The sequence below is a fragment of the Apodemus sylvaticus genome, chromosome 5 (assembly GCF_947179515.1).
Source record: "Apodemus sylvaticus chromosome 5, mApoSyl1.1, whole genome shotgun sequence".
Lineage (NCBI taxonomy): Eukaryota > Metazoa > Chordata > Mammalia > Rodentia > Muridae > Apodemus > Apodemus sylvaticus.
Genome location: NC_067476.1, coordinates 109717551 through 109739436, shown reverse-complemented (window position 1 = coordinate 109739436; position 21886 = coordinate 109717551). Strand labels below are relative to the sequence as shown.

At 40.5% G+C, this 21886-nt stretch overlaps 1 protein-coding gene across 2 annotated transcripts in view; it reads left to right on the top strand.

Annotated features, from left to right (window-relative positions):
* Nucleotides 1-5874: 5874 nt before the first annotated feature.
* The window catches only part of Trpm7 (transient receptor potential cation channel subfamily M member 7), an 82147-nt gene continuing 66135 nt past the window's right edge, over nt 5875-21886 (top strand). For both annotated transcript variants that reach the window (XM_052183512.1, XM_052183511.1), the window contains exon 1: nt 5875-6151. In XM_052183512.1, the coding sequence (XP_052039472.1) occupies nt 6149-6151 (3 nt within the window). In that variant the 5' untranslated portion in view covers nt 5875-6148. The remainder of the gene's footprint in view (nt 6152-21886) is intronic.

Below are 21886 nucleotides of genomic sequence, written 5' to 3'. Positions count from 1 at the left end.
CTTTCTATTTTCTATGTTTGAGGATTTTTCTGCTTATACAGAGCAAACAGATATGCAGTAGGTTTCCTATGTATTCCATCCCTGGAAACACCATGATCAATTAGCCAGCACCATAGGTCCAAACGAGTCATACCATTATAAACTCCACCTCTCTGCCCATTATGGGGTATGTCATTATAAACATTGTTTTGTCTATGCTGTCCATTATAATAACTATGATCACCTTGTCTCTGGTGATTCAGTGCTGCCACCTGGCCCTTGTTAACTCAGGGCCCAATTAAACCCATTGAATTTAATTCATCTAATTGAGCAGCAGCATCTCCAACCCTAAGGTCTGGCCCAAGGAAAAGGGCAAGAACAAAACTCTTTAAATGTGCTGGTGCCCCTCTCACCAGTTTGTGTCTTATAGGACTGGTAAAGGGCATATCTTCTGGACCTTCCCACTGTGGAAGATTAGGTTTTACACAATGTATCCACTCTAGCACTGCAATTTCTCTAAGCCTTAAAATTCCTTCATCAACACTAAACCAAGGGATATCAGGCATCTCCAACTCCTTTTTCAGTAGGCCATCTTTTGATAAATACTTCAGCCTACCAATCAAACTTTTGACACCTTTTTTAACTGTGCGAGCTTCCATATTAAACCTAGAATCTCCACTCAGAGGACCCATGCCTGCTCTAGTTTTATGTTCCTTCCGCCATTATCCCACACCCTTAAAATTCATTCCCACGCATATTTCCCAGACTTCTGCTTGAATAAATTAGCAAACTCATTAAACTCTTTAGTAGTATAGTGTATTTCCTCATGGACTACACTTTCTACCTCCCCTCCAGGGGCCTGCTTTGCCTTGAGTCTGGTTATAGGTCTAGAAGAAACTATTGGTGAGCCCTGAGAAATATCAGTATTGTCAGCAAAAGTTACTGCTAGTTTATCAGGCTCTGAGGGATTAATTTCCTCAAGTGGAAAAGGCATTATTTCAAGGGGTGGGGCTGAGGGTACTACTTCTTCAGGTGGAGCAAATCCTTGAAAATCTGAAGATTCAAAATTCTCAATTTCAACAGGGTCTTCCCACACATCCCCATCCCAAGTTGTAGGATTCCATTCTTTGCCAATTAATACCCTTACTTTAACTGCTGACACCCTCTGAGGTTGAGACTTAAATTTTCGCTGTAATTCAGCCAACCTTATAATGAGGGCTTCAGTTTGATTTTCTGCTACTTGAGCTCTATGGCTGCTAGAGAGTAGATTCTCTTCAAGGGCACACTTAGCAACTTTTAGATTGTTTACCTGAGTCTGGAACTCTTCGATTTTAATCACACAACTCCTTCCTTTCCTTCATTGTTTCCCCCCAAGATCCTAAGAGCAACCAGCCAGCAAAATCATTTTCCGGATTTTTTCCCCAACTTGGAGAAAGTATTGTATACAACTGAATCACCTAATTCATCAAGATAATCAAAGGCATTAGCTTCTTTAAGCTTGAGATATAGTTTCATCCATGGGTCTTCAATATTCTCCAAGCTCCCAGGAGGGAGAGAATCTGAAGAGGATTCAGTAGTTGAAGGTGCTAGTGGATCAACCAACCAACTCCAAACTTTTAAAACATTCATCCTTATACTTTCGCTCCTCTAGAACCACTCTGGTACCAACTTCTGTATAAGTTTGGGTTCTCTAGAGTCACAGAACATATGGGTAGTTTTTATATAGTTAGGGAATTTGTCGATGACTTACAGTCTATAGTCCAACTCCCCAACAATGGTCAGCAGCAGCTGTGGATCCAAGGATCCAAGGATCTAGCAGTTGCTCAGTCCCATGAGGCAAGCAGGCAAGGAAGAGTGAGTAAATCTTCCTTCTTCCAATGTCCTTATATAGATCTCCAGCAGAGGGTATAGCCCAGATTAAAGGCTGTAGGTCTCCAGCAGAGGGTGTGGCCCAGATTAAAGGCATGTGCCTCCATGCCTTTAATCCCAGATGATCTTGAATTTGGAGATCTCCTTGTCTTAATCTTTTGGAATTCATAGCCACTATGCTTCAAGATCTCCATGCCAAGATTCAGGTCAGAAACTTTTATCTCTGAGCCTCCAGATTAGGATCATAGGTGAGCCTTCCAATTCTAGATTGTAGTTCATTCCAGATATAGTCAAGTTGACAACCAGGAATAGTCACTACAGAAGATTACTATTATTATTATAGTACTAGCACAGAAAGATACGGGGCTCGTTGGGAGATGGCTCATCTTTAAAATTCTTCTTATTCTTGTTAGTGTGTGTGTGTGTGTGTGTGTGTGTGAGGATTCTCTCTTTCTACCTTAACAATGGGTCCAGAAATGGAACTCAGACCTCTTGGCTTGTGCAGTAACATCTTTACCCACTAAATTATTTTGCCAACTTCTGAAAAGTTTCTGAATTACACGGATTTATTTTTACTTTTTAATTATTATTTTTATTTTATGTGTATGGGTGTTGAGATGGCTATTCTTGATTGTCAGCTTGACTATATCTGAAATGAAGTACAATCCAGAAATGGAGAACACACCTCTGAGAGATTCTCTCCTTGGTTTGAAGAGGGTGAATCCGCTTCCAGTCTGGACCTTTGAGGTAGGAATGCATTTGATCCTTTTGTTTGTTTGCTTGATTTTTTTGTTTGTTTGTTTGCTTGATTTTTGTTTCTTCAGGACAGGGTTTCTCTGTAGCTCTGGCTGTCCTAGAACTTGCTCTGTAGACCAGCCTAGCTTTAAACTTAAGACATGCCACCACTGCCCAGCTCATTGGTCTAGACACAAGCTTTTAATTCAGATCTTGAGGCAGGAAGACTCATAAACTTTAATATAAATCTTAAGGCAGGAAGACATATCTTTAATATGAGCCACACCTTCTTCTAGATGTCTATGTAAAGTCTATATAGAAGGAGGAAGCTTTTCCATTTTAACCAAGAGTTAGCTGGGCAGTGGTGGTGCACGCCTTTAATCCCAGCACTGGGGGGGGGCAGAGGCAGGTGGATTTCTGAGTTCGAGGCCAGCCTGGTCTATAGAGTGAGTTCCAGGACAGCCAGGACTATATAGAGAAACCCTGTCTCAAAACTATCTCAAAAAAAAGTTCCTTAACCAAGAGTTATAAAGTTCACAAGAAGTAAAGTACTTTCATTTCATTATGTTTTGATTTTCTTGTTTGTCCTGTTTCCTACATTATAAAGACCTCAAATCACAAACTGTATAGACAGTTGAAATTGAAAAGATAGTTATTGAATGATTACATGTTACTCAAGATCCCTGAAATATTCGCCAGAAATCTTTTATAACATGTATATTAAGACATTTTTTTTTTGAGACATAGTCTTACTATGTAGTTTTGGCTGGCCTGGAACTTGCTATGTAGACCAGACTGGCCTTGAACTCACAGAGGTTAGCATGCCTCAACCTCCAAAGTGCTAGGATTAAAGACAAGTACTACCATGGTCAGCAATTAAAACATTCTTTTTTTTTTTTTTTTTTTTCTGAGACAGGGTTTCTCTGTATAGCCCTGGCTGTCCTGGAACTCACTCTGTAGACCAGGCTGGCCTTGAACTCAGCCTCCTCCTGCCTGCCTCTGCCTTTCAAGTGCTAGGATTAAAGGCACGCACCACCACTGCCAGCTAGCAATTAAAACATTTAAAAACACTGTTCCTCCTAGGCCTACAAGATGGGGAATTCCTGAAGATGGTTTATAAGCACCATAAGACTTGTTAGAGAGATAGCGGCTGGATCAGTTTTGTTGAGAGGCTTGCCTCAGTGAAATGTGGGTCATATTGCTTGGGAGACAATAATCATGCAGTATGGAAGAAGCTAGACCAAATCATATTAAGTGCACATTGTACAAAACTTCTGCTAGTACAGCTAAAGTACATCTGCAGACACAAAGCAGGCCAGTGCAGTCTGCTCACCTCATACTCAGCAAACCAAAGAAGGAAAATATGTTTTTTTTTTTTTTTGAGATAGGGTTTCTCTGTATAGCCCTACCTGTCCTAGAACTCACTCTGTAGACCAGTGTGGCCTACTCAGAAATCCACCTGCCTCTGCCTCCCAAGTGCTGGGATTAAAGGTGTGTGCCACAACCGCCCAGTGAAGGAAAATATTTGGAAATAAAATTATATCTATACTAAACATTTTATTAACCTTTAAAGATATACATTTGTATTTTGTTAGGTATTGCATGTATTGATTTAATGTATACTTGAAGATGTATGTTATGGGTATGGAGAGTCCTGGAACCAATTTCCTACATAGACCTAGAGACACCTATAGTGTGAATGTTGGTTCTCAACCTGTGGGCTGCATGTCAGATTTCCTGCACGATAGATATCTATATCATGATTCATAACAGCAGCAAAATTTCAGGTATGAATTAGCAATGTAAAGAATTTTATGGTTGGGGGGGGTTTCACCATAATATAAGGAACTGTGTTACAGTAACACAGCATTAGGAAGGTTGAGAACCACTGAGTTAGAGGGATGCGATCTGTATACACAGGAAATATTTAGCAAAGGTGCCAGGAATTTGGGATTAATGAATATGTTCGGGGGCTGGAGAGGTGGCTCAGCGGGTAAGAGCACCGACTGTTCTTCCAAAGGTCCTGAGTTCAAATCCCAGCAACCACATGGTGGCTCACAACCATCGGTAATGAGATCTGACGCCCTCTTCTGGTGTATCTGAGGACAGCTACAGTGTACTTACATATAATAAATAAATAAATCTTTAAAAAAAATCTCTTAAAAAATGAATATGTTCATTGTCTTGATCAGAGTAGTGATTTCATGTTGTAGTTTATCAAATTGTACACTTAAATGTGTCAATCATTCATCAGTGAATCTGGTGGGATTTTTTTTTTGAGGGGGGGGTTGTTTTATTGAGACAGTGTTTCACAATGTATCTCTGGCAGACCTGGAAGTTGGCCTCCAGCTCAGAGATTTGCCTGCCTCTGTCTTCTGGGATTACAGACGTTTGCCATCTTGAACATTTTTTTTTTTAGACCAGTAGTGGTATGTGCCTGTAATCCCAGCACTCAGAAAACTAAGGCAGGAGAATTACAGTAAATTTGAGATTAGCCAAAGTTAAAAGAACAAAGGTTGAGGCAGAACAGAGCTTCAGGCAGAGGAGCCTTTAAAATTTTAAGAGCAGAAAGATGTGTCAAATGCAGGTCTGGTTTTGTGTTTTTTTAAAAATGGTGTCATTCTAATCCTGGCTAGCGTCGAATTTACTGCAATCCTCCTGCTTTAGCCATCTGAGTGATGGGATTACAGGCATGTGCCACTACTCATGGTCTAAAATCAAAAAAATAACTTTCAGGATGGCAAAAGCTGGTAATTCCAGCACTGTGAGGTTAAAAGCAGAATCCATAGTTCAAGGTCATATTAGGCCAGGAGCCTGGGCTATAAGGAACTCGAATAACACTAATTGTCTGAAATTTCAGTTCCGGAGGATCTAGCGCGGTCTTCTGAGGACACTGCACACATGTGGTACACAGATATACATGAGGCAAAACACACATACACATAAAATAAGCCACTAATAATAGAGTGATAATAATAAACAGATTGCACCTTTGATGGGAAAGGATAACGTGCGGGAAGCGATCGCTATTAACCAACTTAGAGTGATGCGATAGCAAAAGAAACGGACAAGCGTGCGCGGCCGCGAGAGCTATTTTTTGGCGAACCCGGAGATCCGGTCATAAACGCGGAACAAGTTCTCACGGACGGAGGCAGGGGAAGGCGAAGCCAGCAACACCCGGGAAAGCAGCAGCTCTGCGCTTCCCGGCCGGCGGCTGGGCGGAGCTTAGGGGTTGGCCGCATTAAGCGCGCCCTTCACGTGACACGCCCTCCGCGCGACGCACTCGACGCCCCCGTCACGTGGCTGCCGCGGCCCCGTCTCCGGCGGAGGCGGGCGCGGGCGCGTCCCTGTGGCCAGTCACCCGGCGGAGCTGGTCGCACAATTATGAAAGACTCGACTTCTGCTGCTAGCGCTGGAGCTGAGTTAGTTCTGAGAAGGTTTCCCGGGGCTGTCCTTGTTCGGTGGCCCGTGCCACCGCCTCCGGAGACGCTTTCCGATAGATGGCTGCAGGCCGCGGAGGAGGAGGAGGAGCCGCTGCCCTTCCGGAGTCCGCCCCGTGAGGAGAATGGTACGGAGCCGGGCCTGGCGCGGGCGGGCCTCGCGGGAGCCTGTGCGGCGCTCCGGGGAGCTCTGTGGCCCTCCCGGCGCCACCGCTCGCCGCGGGGTTGACACGGAAAGGGCGGGCAGGCTGGGGTGTTACGGAAAGGAGAAGGGAGCGGGTTCGGATCTGTGACTTGTTGGCTGTACCGCAGACGCTCTACAGGTATATTTTCTACTATTACTTCTTAATCGAACGGGAGTGATTTGATGGGGTAGACTGCGATGTGATGCGAGGTTTTCTTTAGCCAGGGACGGGAAAGGGACAATTCCTGGGAGGCTGAGACAGTGCGTTGCCAGGTCTGCGTCGAACTACCTCATCTGTTGTCCCAGACAGTTTGAAGCCAGTGTGCAGACTGAAGGAGTCGGTGTGTTGCAGCGTTGGCTAGGGCTTTTGTTGTTAAGGCCAGGAACCGGATTTGGAGATTTCTTACAAAGAAAGCCATTTAGATCTAGGATCTGAGCAGGAAAGGCATTCCTGCTCGGTAGTTTAACTTGATAGGCTTTATGCAAACTGGTGTTCCTTTGCCGAAGTCTTGACAGGCTTAGTTTTCTGCCTTTTCTTTATTTTTGAGACAAGGTCTCGCTTGTAACCCTGGCTGGCCTGGAATGTACTGTGTAGACCAGGTTGGCCTTAAACTCAGATCCGCTTACCTCTGCCTCCCAAGACGTGCGCCAGCCACCCCGTCGGGCTAGGTTTAGAAGTGTCTTATAAGGTACATGTGAATAAATACTGTATTTCTCATTTTGTAAAGTCATTGAAGACTACTTTTATTTGAGACTGGGTTACATGTAGCCCAGGCTGACCCTCAAATCCCGAAGCTGTCATTGAGTGTCTTATCTTTTTGCCTTCATCTGAGCTCTGGAATTACAGGTGTCTGTCGCCTGACTTTTCCTGTTTCCTGAAAGGAAAGTTCAAATCCCTCTACCTCTGCTAAATCATCTCATTTAAATACTTGTGGCTTTGATTTAAGGGACTCTACTGGAGGGTGAGTTGAATCCAAGTGCCTTGCAAGCCGTTAAGTTCTGACTGTTCAGTGATATATCTAGTTTTTCATTTTAGATGGTAAACAGCATACATTTGAACATAGTGGTTAAATATTTTTTAAAATGTTTTCTTTAACAGATGAAAGACCCCCCTCCACCAAAAAAAATAGCTTTAGTTTTGTAAGTAATTCACCATATATGGCTCATAGTATGAACTTAGTATTGTTTGGACATACACAAACTTGTTGATTCTGCAAGGAGAACGGTCTCACTTTAAAATTTAAAATTAAGAGTGTTTATCTTTTTTTCCCCTGCTTAATTCCAGATTAATAGTTGAGTGGTTAACATTACACTATGCATTTAAGTTATAGTAAAACCTTAGGATAGCTTTAAATGTGTGTTTTATTTGCTTGTGTTTTGCTTTTCTTCCCTCTTCCTCCTCCTCCCTTGTTGTAGGTTGTTTGTTTGTTGTTTTTGTTTTCCTTCTCCAAGCCAAGGCTAGCTTCTAACTCAGAGATCTGCCTCCTGAGTGCTGGGATTAAAGGCTTGCATCACTATGGTGGGCTTTTTGTTCAATAATTCAATTCAGTTTCCTCACCTTTTAGGTCAGTATGTCCAAAAGTTCACTTAGGAATAATGGGTCTATACTGTATAATTCTTACTGTAAATTGTTATTGTCATGAGTCTGTTGCGGGCCATGGAGAAGGTTCCTTGGGTAAAAGTGAAGAAGAAAGGGATTAAGATGTCAAAAATCAAAGAATTATGCCAGGCATGGTAGCTCGTACCTTTAATCCCAGCAATGCGGAGGCAGAGGCCAGCAGATCTCTGAGTTTAGTCCTGCCTTGAAAAAGCAAAATAAATAAATAGGTAACTTTTGTGGACTAGTATTTCTAGTGTTGTTTATAACCAACTGTAAAATGAAACCATATTGTGATTGGTCATTACCTAAAATGTGCAGGTATAATGGTTGAAGGCTTTACTTAAAATATAAACTGAAAAAAATGCTTATTACTGGGTACATAGTTCATTGGCAGATTGATTGCATACCTAGTATGTGCTATGCTATGGTTCAGTTTTTAATATTGGGGATGGGTAGGCCGGGTAGTGGTGGCACACACCTATAATCCCAGCACTTGGGAGGCAGAGGCAGGCGGATTTCTGAGTTCGAGGCCAGCCTGGTCTACACAGTGAGTTCCAGGACAGCCAGGGTCATACAGAGAAACCCTGTCTCAAAAAACCAAACCAAAAAAACCTCCCAAATATATATATATATTTATACACACACACATACATATGAATATGACACACATATACATATGTACATACATACATATGTATATATATATATATTGGGGATTGGTAAGTAAAAGTTTTGAAGTGGTCTATTCAACTAAGCACTTACAAAACTGAAGTTACATGTTCTCGTCAGAGGTACGACACACACTACCCTTATATTTTTGTTCAATATTTGAACACTAGATTGTATATTTCCATCTTTTTTTAAAGAAAAAGAATGACCAGTGGATTTAGCTGTAAAATTTTTCTTAATTCATTCACATAATACTTTAATGATTTTGCCATTGATAATTATTTAGTCTTGGTTCCTTTTCTTTCAACATTGAGTATGCTGCACATATGTTTTGTGTTTTGTTTTCTCATTTAAAAGTATGTTTTAAGTTTGATATCTGGAAATAAACTTCAGAGTAGTTAAGATTAGCTTAGAATATAAACATCATGAGGATTTGAGCTCCCCATTTATGTGAGGATATCAAAATTTAGATGATATCACTTTTTTTTTTAATTTATTAGTGCAGGTGCCTGCAGAGGCCAGAGCTAGAGTCCCCTGAAGCTGGAGTTTCAGGCAGTTATGAGCTATCTGATTGGGAATCAACTTCTGATCCTCTGGAAGAACAGTGTATGTTCTTTACTGCTGAGCTGTCCCTCCAGTACCAGGTGTTACTTTTTTTAAACATGGGATATCACTGAGTAACTGTGTAGCCTGGAATTTGCTGTGTAGATCAGACTAGCCTTGAAATCACAGGTACTCATCTGCTTCTGCCTCCTGATTGCTAGGACTAAGGGTGCACCACTACATCTGGCTCAGTGTCATCTTTAAATGGTACTTTGCAATGATTAAACTAGTTCGTATGGCTCATGTATACAAATGAATTGGAGAATGGAACCTTTCAGTTTATTTTCAAAAGATAAAAAGATAATCTAATTTGAAGAAGATTAGTACTTTCAGAGATTTATTGACTCTATTTCGGTTCAGTTTGGATTTAGAAAATGGTTCTCTATATACATTGTTTTCAGGTAGTATGTTTAGTTCTCTGAAGATTTAGGTTTTTATTTTGCCTTGTTTTTCGAGATAGGGATTCTTTGTGTAGTCCTAGCTGCCCTGGAACTAGCTCTGTAGACCTGGCTGGCCCAGAACTCACAAATCCACCTGCCTCTGCCTCCCAAATGGTTAGATTAAAGGCGTTAGGCCATCACCTCCCAGCTTTAGAATTTTTAGAACCTTGCTGTGTGAAGCTCTTACTGAATGTCTTTTTATCTTTATCTTATCTCTCTTTCTTTTTAAGAATGGGTGTGGCTATTTTGCCCCAGCTGGTTTCCTAAGGCCTAAGGGTCCTCATGTCTCCACCTTCTGGATAACTGTAACTGGTTGTATGCTGCTCCCCCTGGTTTAATGTCATATCATAGCCTGCTATCATCTAAAGGTAGATGGTCCTTTTTTCTACTTGACGTCAGGAGCTATGATAGGATTAGTCTGTGAAGTACTTTTTGTCTCTCCTACCATTATTTAAACACACTAACAACCTAATACCTCAGCTATTTAAATTCCAGACTGCCAGAAACCTCAAATCTTTTTCTTTACTCATAGAAAGAAAAAAGATTCCTAAGCTAAGCCATATCAAGAATTTAGCAACCTTAACAGAATTTACTTATTGTAAATGTACAAAGGGAAATTTAACACTTAGTTACCCACTTTCTTCTGGCAGTTTTGTAGTGTGCCAGAACAGTAGAAGAAAAGGTAGCTAAGAAGCTGTTACTATGAGGAGGAGCTTGGAAAAGCTCTCTTTTAGATTAGAGAGCTTCACCTTATCTTTAGCATGTGAATCAAGTCTTTGTAATCTTTAAGAATATAAATTTACTATAACAGACATAGGATATTCTTCTAAGTGTCTAATAGGTTTGAAACAAATTTTGATAGGATTAGCTAGTAGATATTAGCATTTAGATATGGCTGTCATTTTAAATGTTTTACATATGACAGTTACATACTGTTCACTCAAAAAACTATGAAGTAAACACTTGTCTTTTAATTGCACAATCACTTATTAAAGATCCTCAAGTTAAACCTGCTGGTGGTGGTAGCAACTGCACAAGCCTTTAATTCCAGCACCCTGGAGGCAGAGGCTGCGGCAGGTGGGATCAAGGTTCAAGGCCGGCCTGGTGTAGGCAGTGAGTTCAAGGACAGCCAGGGCTACACGGAAAAACCCTGTCTCAAACAAAACAAAACATCCTAAAGTTACTAATCAGTAGGTAGATGTTGATCTGCCAAACTAGATGCCTGGAAGTGGAGCTGTTATTTAAGGAGTTGTGTACTTGTCAGCTCTCAGGTGAAATGTATTAATGTTATATAAGGTTTTTTTGGTCTTTTTTGTTTGTTTGTTTTTTGTTCTGTTGTTGTTCTTTTAAAGTAGAATTGGAAGCTGGAGATGATCAGAGTATGGTTCCTAGCATCTACATTGGGAGGCTCACAAACAACTGTAATTCCAGCTCCAGGGGATCTCACACCCTCTTGGCGTCTGAGAGTATCAACAAGCACATGGCGCACACTCACGGACATACTCATAATAAATCCTTGTTTTTAAAAAGTAAAATCATTTAAAAATTGCTAAGAATGTATTAGTATACTATATTTTCTTCCAGTGACATGAAACCTAGTAGAATTTTCTTTATTGCTAAGTTCCTTACATATAGACCGGTTGTATGCAACTCCATTTAATGTACTTTACTTTGACAGAGTATGTGAGGGGGTTCTTAGGAGATTGGAAAAGTTATCTACTAAACCAAATAGATTTCTTTGAGAGGAAATTCTGTATTAAGGACTGAGAAACATATATGCATTAATAAAGAACTGTCAAAATACTTAGAGATAGACAATGTGTTAATAGCATTTGTTCCCAGAGTAAAACCCAGGCTTTCTAGTAGATAATGCCCTAGTACTTCTTTAGGTATCCCCTTTTCAGATTAATTTTTGTTATATATCCACGTATTATCATTGGCTATTGGTGGGTGGGTCCATTTATTTGATGTATCCACTGCATCGTTAGGAAAAAGGTTACTTTATTAAGAGACTCTACCTCCAAGCATCTGCTTTGAGTGAGATATGTCCCCCGTAGTCTTGGGCATTTCAACTCTTGCTTCACAGTTGATGGTGCTGATTGGGGAGGTTTAGGTGGTACAGCTTTGCTGAAAAAAGTATGTCATTAAGGGTGGGCTTTGAGATGAATAAGCCTAGCCTACTTCCAGTTCTTTCTCTGCTCCATATTTATAGTGAAGGATGTGAGCTCATGCTGTTTCCCTGCCGTAATGGACTCTTATCCTTCTGGAATTCTAAGCCCCAATAAATTCTTGTGTAATTTGCCATATTCATGGGATTTTATCACAGCAACTGGAAGGTAACTAATATAAGCACTATGCACTATTAACAGTAAGCTGTCGGTCTAGCCCAGCAATTCTCTGGGTTTCAGCCCATTTGGCAAACCTCTATCTCCAAAAATACATTGTGTACGATTTATAGCAGTAGCAAAATTACAGTTATGAAGTAATGAAAATAATTTTATGGTTGGGGTCACCACAAATGAAGAATGGTAGCAGTATTAGGAAGGTTGAGAATTACTACTTTGTAGGATTTTTTTGTTTATTGTTTTTGTTTTGGAGACAGGATTTCTCTATGTAGTCCTGGCTGTCCTGGCACTCATACTGTAGACCCGGCTGGCCTTGACTCAGAGCCACCTGCTTCTTTCTGCCTCCAAGTGCTGAGTGCTGAGATTAAAGGCATGTGCCATCACTGCCTGACACCTTACATACAGTATTTCTTAAGTATCTATATGCGACACCCCTCTCAGCCTCCCTACCCATATGCTCCAGGGCTGTGTGAATTGATTTTGAGCAACACTGTAGGAATGGATCTGGCTCAGAACTGTGACATTTTTAACCTGACTAAAATACTTGATAGCGAAAAAAGATGCCTAGTTCCTGATGCCATCCAGTGTTTCATTCTGGACCCACTGATTCTAACTCTCATATATGAGAGCTTGCCTCCAAGGCTTGCCTCATATATGACTCATCTCAAAGCTTGTGTTCCTCTTCACTCTCAGACCTTGTTGCTCCAGAGTCAACATGGTGCCAGAAGAGGCACCCTTTATGTTTTTTCAGCATCCCTACCTCTTCCCATATCCTTCCTCCTTCTGCTGCTTGGGATGTTTTAAGACTGGAATTGTGATGGTGGATTAGCAAAAAGAACCTTTAGTTAATCCCACCCATCCTTTGGGATTTTTACTACCCATTGTCACAAAAATTAATGAGTTTCTGATAGCTGTAAGAAATACTAACCGGGCAGTGGTGATGTACGCCTGTAGTCCCAGCACTTGGGAGGCCGAGGCAGACGAATTTCTGAGTTCGAGGCCAGTCTGGCCTACAGAGTGAGTTCCAGGACAGCCAGGGCTATACAGAGAAACCCTGTCTCCAAAAACCAAAAGAAAAAATGAAGAAGGAAAAAAGAAATGCTGCTGCTGATTTCATTGTCTAGCTAGCAGTTTTAAGGGTGCTTGTTAGACTTTTTTTGTTACTAAATTTTGTTTTAAGGTAATTATATCTTTCACAAATAACACATGTGAATGTGTGCATTATAGTTAGGGTTTTTATTAACTGAAAGCATGTGGGTTCTAAATAGTGAAAAACAGGCATCTAGGACAGGGGTTACCAGGAGTAGGGTGGTAGTGTGTCAGAAGAATAGAGACTGGAAGCCCTTTCCCACCTGATCTTCATACAGCAAATCAAAAAAGATGTTCAAGAAGAGTCTGTGGGGTCGATAAGCAAGGTAGGTGCTATATGAAGGGTCACATGCTCTACATGGCTCAGCACTTTTGGGGCTTTTTTTCCTTCAGCTCATTGGCCCATTTTCTTTTCTCAAGAGTGCTTTTCCTTTCTGAAACTGTTAGTTTTGGTCCAATTCTTTGCTGTGAGACATAAGAACCTAAATATCTGGGCAGGAGCCTTTAGACTCAGAGCCACACCTATACTATTGGGAGAGAAGCAAGGGATAATATTTAAAGTGTTTAAATTTAGTTATAAGAGGAATACAATCCGGAAACCTAATTGGTATGGTGACTAATACTAATATTTTGTACTTGAAATCTACTGAGAGTATATTTGCATAATATCTTAATCACAATCACTTCACAGTGTGCATAGAAACATCAAGTTGTATACCTTGAAGATACATTACTTTTCTTCTGTTTTGAAACTGGGTCTAGCTTGCAACCCAGTTAGATTGGAGCTCTTTGTGTAGCCCAGTCCTCCTGCCTCCATCTTCTAAGTGCTGGGATTATAGGCAGCAACCACTACTTCTAGAAAATGCATACAGTTCTTAATAGTCAGTTGCATATCAGTAAAGAAATGGTCCTCCCACTGAGGACCAAAGACCAGATTATATCTATCTGCTCTATGGTTGATCTAAGAACTGTCACCAACAAAGAATAGTTTATGCTGACATGCTGACTTGTTGATAATTCGAGACCTTTTTTAAAAACTTTATTTGATTTTTATCATTTTATATATATATATATACATACATGTGTTTTGCCTGCATGCATGTGTACTATGTGTGAGCAGTGATAGTTAAGGATAGAAAAGGGATTCGGACTCAACTAGACTTGGAGTTACAGATTGTTGTGAGCCACAATGTAAGTGCTGGGTATTGAACTTGGGTTCTCTGGAAGAAGCAGCCAGTGCTTATAATCAATGAGTCATCTATCCAGCACCATCTGGAGTTTTGAAGTTTTTATCTTTAGTTGAGTCCAAGAAGATTCCTTGGTTAATGTAGTAGTTATTTTTCTGTTGTGACATAGGGAGCCAGAGGTTTTGGGGGTCTTATAGAGGGATAGCGCCTATCATGATGGGGAAGGCCTGACAGCAGGAGCAAGAGGCCTGCCTACCTGACAGTCAGGAAGCGAGAAATCAAATTTTATCTGCACATAGGAAGCAAAGAAAGCACAAGAAGTTAGACCAACAAATTATAAAAACTATCCACAGGTATTTTGCATCCAAAACCAATATAAACTTCAAGGTTCATTATAATTTATAAATAGTTCATGACTATGTGGTGGTTTGAATATATTTGGCCCATGGGAAGTGGCACTATTAGGAGGTGTGGTCTTGTTGGAATAGGTGTGGCCTTGTTGGAGGAAGTATGCCTCTGTTTAGTCAGGCTTTGAGGTTTCCTAGTGCTCAAACTCTGTCCAGTGTGGGAGAGAGCCTTCTCTTAGCTGCCTGAAGAAGATAGTCTCCTTTTGGTTGCCTTTGGATCAAAGTATAGAACTCTAAGCTCTTCCAGCACTATGTTTGCCTGCATTCTGCCATGCTTCTTACCATAATGATAATGGACTGAGCCTCTGAAACTGTAAGCCAGCCCCAATTTGCCTTGGTCATAGTGTCTCTTCTGAGCAATGTAAACTCTTAAGGTAGGATACTTCTGATAAATTATATTTTTTAAAGTAATTTTGTTTTTAATTTTTATAATCTGAAGTTTCATTAATAACTGTCTTAGTCAGGGGCTAGAGAGATGGATTGGTTGGTGGTTAAGAGCACTGGCTTCACTTCTAGAGGACCCAGGTTCAATTGCTAGCACCCATATGCCATCTCAGTGACTATATCTCAATTCCAGGGGATCTGACACCCATACACAGATGTATATGCAGGCAAAACACCAGTGTACATAAAATGAAAATAAATAATTTTTAAAAAATATTTTAGGTTTTTTTATTGCTATATAAAACACTATTACCCAAAACAACCTGGGGAGAAAAGGCTTTATTCTATAACTCAGGTCACAGTCCATTATGGAAGGAAGTAATTCAAGGCAGGAACTTGGAGGAAGGAACCGAAGCAGAGACTTTGGAGCATTGCTGCCTACTGACTTGTTCCTCATGTCTTGCTCTGCCTCCTTTAGACAACTCAGGACCAGCTGCCCGGGGGGTAACGGTGCCCACAGTAAACTGTGCCCTCCAAAGTCAATCATTAATCAAGAAAATGCCTCTTAGACTTGGAATTTGAAGGCATTTTCTGAAGTTCCTCTTCCTAGATGTTACTCTGGCTTGTATTAAGTTGACATAATAATCCGAACAGCTGACTTCTTGTCAACTTGACACCACTACATTGCTATTACTGTAACTCTTGTTTTCTTGTTTGAACATTCCAACTTTTTAAAAATCCAACAGTTTTTAAAAATTAAAATACCTTAAAAGTTCAAAGTCTAAAATAGTGAAGGTCTGATAACTGGGTTCCTGTAAAATAAAAAAAAGTTATATGCTTTTTTATTTGTTAAGGGAAGAACCAGGGCATAGTTATATTCAAATCAAAGCAAAACCAAAGTCCAGCGCTAAAGCCAAGTATCAGACATGTGGGACTAACGATCTTCTGGGTTCAAAGGGCATGAGTAGCTCCTCTGTCTCTTCACATAGTATGTTTCATAGGCTCAGCCCAACTTGGTTTTACAACTGTTGTTGACTTTGATGGTTGTTCCATGATAACTGGCATCTCCAAAATTCTGGGGTCTGCAACTAGTCTGCTTTTACCAGCAGCCTCTAGGCTCTCTTCAGGGACTCTGACCCTGTCACATGGTACCAAGCCTCAACTTTCCTCCTTGGCCTCTTCATTCCTAAACCCTCTGCAAATGAGGCTGCATCTTTACACTGGCCTCTCATGGTGCCAAGCCCCAGCTGCTCACCTTGACCATTTCATGCCTTCAGAATCACTCTTACACATGACTAAGTTTGGTTGCCAACATGAGGTCCAGCCTCAGTCCCCGCTGGACCACAGCTTCTTGTGTACTGACCCTCAGGGAGCACTTCCCAGAAGATTTTATCTCAGTGATGCTATTCTCTTCCTCTTCATTTTTTTTTCAAGGTCTGGTCATTTATTTATTACTTTTGTGGGGTGGGTATTGTTTTGTTTTTCAAGACAGAGACAGGGTTTCTCTGCATAGCCCTGGCATTCCTGGAACTCACTCTGTAGACCAGGCTGGCCTTGAATTCAGAGATCCACCTGTCTCTGCCACACAAGTGCTAGAATTACAGGGGTAATGAGGTATGCCACCACACATGGGTTATTTGTTATTTTTAAAGGTTTATTTCTTACTAGATTCAGATTTAGAAGTAGAAACTCACAGACAGCCCACATCTATGTCTCTTGGCAATCTGTTTCTGGCATTTTTTTTTTTTTTTTTTTTTTTTGGCTTCCTTCATTCTCTTGGCTAATGTTTGGCATGTTGTGAAATCTCATTTTTCTTGTTTCTTCAGAGTAATACATTGATGTTGTGTTGGAGGACATGTGGAGTAACAAGATGCACAATATTAGGTGCTTTGGTCTTGAGTTCCTTATATTCTTTGTTCAAGGACTATCTGACAGCATATTGGTGGACATCATCTTCTTTAAAGATAGAGAAAAGTGTTTAGACTCTGAGCTCTTTGGGGCCCCAGTGATTGAAGCACGGTAGTATCTATTAGTCCAGGAATAATCTCTCTTATTCACATTCTCTGTCTCTGTCTCTCTGTCTCTCTCTCAGCCCCACCACCCCTGCATACACATGCTCCTCTTTCTCATCTTTCTCTTCCTCTCTCTCTCCCCACCCTCTCTCTGCATCCTCTCTTTCTCATAACAATACCTAAGTTGAGCCTCTCAGATTGGCATCTACAATTTGTCTCACAATAGACTTATGTTTCCTTTCCCCAGTTTCCCTTGGTCTAAAACAACCAGTACTCAACAACAGGTGCCCTCTTCTGTGAGTCAAGATACTTTGCTTCACCGGAAAACCTTGTTTGTTGTTTCCACTGATGACTCTGACCACATAACCCTTTTTCACTCAGGAGCAGCAGCAGCTGCTTCTCGGGCCATGTGCTTCTCATGCAAAGTACAAAGTCCGCGTTCATTGCCTACTTCAATGAGTTTCTGACGCTGATAGCTGGGAAGATATATTCATCTTGATGTGGCTGACTACTTAGGAGATGCCACAATAAAAAGAGCTGTTTTTAATCACAGCCCATTCTTATATTCCAGCTGACCAATGTGGGTTGACCTCACAGAGCAAAGATTTCACTTTAATGTCTCTGATCTCCTGTTAATGAAAGCTGATTCTTTTGTACCAACTGACCAGAATCACAGATTTTTTTTAAAGTCTTATTTATTATATGTAAGTACACTGTCTGCAGCTACCTTCAGACATCAGACATCAGATTTCATTACAGATGGTTGTGAGCCACTGTGTGGTTGCTGGGATTTGAACTCAGGACCTTTGGAAGGGCAAGTCAGTGTTCTTAACTGCTGAGCCATCTCTCCAGCCCCCAGAATCACAGATTCTTTTTTTTAAATTTATCGTTTCTATTTATTTGTTTGTTTACTTAATGTAAGTACACTGTAGCTGTCTTCAGACACCCCAGAAGAGGGCGTCAGATCTCATTACAGATGGTTGTGAGCCACCATGTGGTTGCTGGGATTTGAACTCAGGACCTTCGGAAGAACAGTTGGTTCTCTTAACCACTGAGCTATCTCTCCAGCCCCGAATCACAGATTCTTAATGCAGTATATGGAACTGTCACCATATAGTCTTTTAAGGGACTCTTAAACTTTCCGCTGAAACTACACAAGCCAGGCCTCTATTATCTGCTTTGTTTTCAGCATTATATTCTGAGTTCCCATAGCAGCTCATGAAGCTCTGAACACTCAGTGGGTTTTTTAGCCCATAGTTCTAATATCCTTCCTCAGTCACCTCCAAAACTCCATCAGTTCTGTCGTAGTGACATCCCACAAACCTAGGTACCAATTTCTGTCTTTGTTAGGGTTTCTATTGTTCTGAAAAAACATCATTACCAAAAGCAAGTTGAAGGGGTAAGGATTTATTTCAGTGTATAACTTTCAGGTCATACTCTACCATTCACTACGGAAAGTCAGAGCAGGAATTTGCAGGAAGCAGAAGTCATGGAGAAAAACCTGTTTACTGACTTGGTCCTTATGTCTTGATCCTGCTTTCTTATACAAACCAGCATCTGCTGCACATGGATGGCAGTGGCCCCATTGCGTTGGGCCCTCCTATATGAAACAGTAAACAAGAAAATGTACCCACAGTCTTGCCTAGAGGCAATCTGATAGAGGCATTTTAGATGTAGTTTTCTTTTTTATAATTTTGCTTGGCTTCTGGGCTTGATGTCACCTGATTGTAATTTCTGTATTTAGGGAGTTGTGATATTTCAATTACTCCAATATTAAGAAAAGTAATTTGCCTTTTACAAAGTTAGGCAAAACTGCACAAAAAATGAGTATTTGGGTAAAGATTCAATTTTAAGTTTGAGGTGCTTTTTAGGTATCAGAAGAACTGAATGCAAGATAGTTGATATATGTCGTGAGTTTGGGATTGAAATACAATTTGTTTTGTTTTGTTGAGACAGATCTTTCAGTAGACTAAGCTGGCCTTAAGCTCACTCCCAAGTGTTGGGATTAAAGGTGTGTGCCACCTCACCTGGCCTGCAATTTTTTTCAATGTTGGGATGGAATGTAGAAATAGAAATGTGCCAATTATCCAATGTATAGTGAGCTAGCTATGAACATAACAGGAAATATAGTTGAAAATAAAAAAGAAATCTAATATCTGATTTTTTAATAAATAAAGTATGCCAGCCTTTAAAAGATTGAGAAAGAAGGTTGGGCATAGGGTATGCCCCTTTAATCCCAAGGGGGCAGAGGCAGGCGGGTCTCTGTGAGTCATAGTTCATCCTAAGGCCCAGGCTATCCCGGGCTACTTAGTGAGACTTGTCTTTAAAAAGAAAGAGAAAGAAAAGAGAAGAAGAGAGGAGAGGAGAAGAGAAAAACAATTGGGGAGGACTGTGGAGGGTGTAGTGGTAGAGTGGACTATGCAGTAACAGTCAATAATTATCTAGTTTATTGAGTGCTTCTATTTTATAATCTAGAACAAAGTATGAGAATTAACCTAGGGATCTGAAGAATATCAGTTGGTAGTCTGTCAAATTTACTGCACACTTTCAATCTCAGCACTTGGGAGGTAGAGACAGGCAAATCTCTTGAGTTTGAGACCATCCTGATCTACAGAGTGAGTTCCAGGATGGCTAGAACTATACAGAGAATCCTCCTCACCCCCCCCCCCCAAATAATTTTTTTTTTAAATTTCTAGAATCAGAGGCAGTTGGAACTCTGAGTTTGAGTCCAGCCTGATCTTCATAGTTCCAGGCCAGCCAGGTCTACATAGGGGAATATCCTGCTTCAGTAACAGTGGAGCTTACTTGAGGAGGGTTGACTTGAAAATCTGACTTTTTTTTTTTTTTAAGTAGGTTCTAGAAAGTATTGGAAATGTTGAGAGTTTAAAAACAAAACAAAACAAAAAACATTTTTTTCCTAATGCTCTTTGCTGTTCAGGTTGAGGCAGAAACATGAACTGAGTAGCTTGAGGGTAAAGTGGAATCAAGAAAAGGTTTGTGTTCTTTCTTTAAAGGCTTGGAGATAGTATTCTGAATCCTGATGGAAATGAGTCAGTTAATTTAAGGAAAGAACAAGAAAATTGGTGAAGAATGTCCCTGATTTAGAATGTATGGACTTAGGGCCAGTGGTTGTATTTGAGTGGTTGCATAGTTGTCACTACTATGAAGGAAAAGTGAATGTTGACAGAGTAGGAGGGTAATTTAGTTTTTGTTGAGACAGGGTCTAACTATGTCACCCAAGCTGGTCACAAGCTCAGTGTTCCTCTGCCTTGCTCCACGGATTGAACTCTATTTACTAGGTTTGTGCTGCAAGTACTTTTGCTCTCTTAAGCTGTCTTGCCAGCTTTTACAGGAGTTTGCCACAGTTTTGCTCTGGTTTCTTCCATATTTTTTTCCCAATAGTGGAATAGGAGACTGAGAATGATGGAGGGTAGTTGAGAAGGAAATGCAGGTATACCTAAAGAGGAAAAAACAAAAAATAAACAAACAAAAAAACCCCAAAACTAGCGAGGTTTCAAGTATTATAGAGACTACCAGGGTAGTGAAGCTACAGGTTTTTTCCTGAGCAAAAGAAACAGTCTTCAGAAAATAACCAGATTTTAGTTTACAAAGAAGGTTCTGGAAGGACTATGCAAATGGGCTTTAGTCATGTAAGAAATGTTTATAAAAGACCCTAAGTTGTATAGGGCCTTACTTGTGACTTTGTTGGCTGAAGGTCATGGTATAATTTTTGTCTAAGTAAGCACATTCAAAGGAACTTTTTACCTAGCAAGTGGAGATTTTTGAATGAAGTCAGAATGATTGAATTTCAGAAACAGAAATGAGATGAATTAAAATTTATCATTAGAGTGTTTGAACCTCAATTCTAATGTTTTCTTTCATAGGTTTCCTTTAGAAATATGAGTTCTGTGCTATCTACGTGTATGTAGGATATAACTTAAAAAATTGTGTTTTTTGTTTGTTTGTGTTTTTTCAGTCAGTGGTGGCACACACCTTTAATCCCAGCACTTGGGAGGCAGAGACAGGCAAATCTCTGAGTTTGAGTTTGAGGCCATCCTGATCTACAGAGTGAGTTCCAGGATGGCTAGAGCTATACAAAGAATCCCTGTCTCTCAAACCCCTCCCCCCCCCCCCAATTTTTTTTTTTTTTATGCAGTGTCAGGAATTGACCCTCGCTCTGACATATGCTAAGAATTGCTCTGCCACTGGGCTATGGTCTCTAGAATCTTCAATTATTTAGTAATAGAGAATTACTTCTAATTTAACCTCATTTCCTTGTTCCCCTTCCTGTTGTTTGAACACATGAAGGTCAGAAGATAGCAGACTACTGTGGGTAGTTCTGTCCTTAGATGGACCTGGGCTGTATAAGAAACTAGCTGTGCAAGACTGTAAGCAGCATTTCTTTATGAGCTTTGCTTCAGCTTCGGCCTTTACTTTCCTCGGTGATGAACGGTTATTTGGAAGTGTAAGATGAAATAAACCTTTTCTTCCTTGAGTTGTTTTTGGTTGTGGTGTTTTATCACTACAAGAAACAAGAAAGCAAACCAGAACAGAATATGTGACCCCTTATTCACATCTAAGAACTTCAGATACTTGTGTTTGGTTGGCTTTTCAAGACAGTATTTCTCTCTGTGTAGCCCTGACTGTCCTGGAACTCACTCTGTAGACCAGGCTGGCCTCCAACTCAGAAATCCACCTGCCTCTGCCTGCCAAATGCTGGGACTAAAGGCCCGGCTTGATACTTAATGATTTTTATTTTGATTCCTAAGTACCTTAAGTATTGAGGACTAATTTGATTTATTAATTACAATGTGATCAGTCTGTATATTTTATAAGTATACATGGAATGTTTGTTGATTCATCCTTATGGATAAATATACCATTACTTTGTGAAATGTAATGGTATATTTATCCATATAAAGTAGTAAAGCATCTTTTTTTAA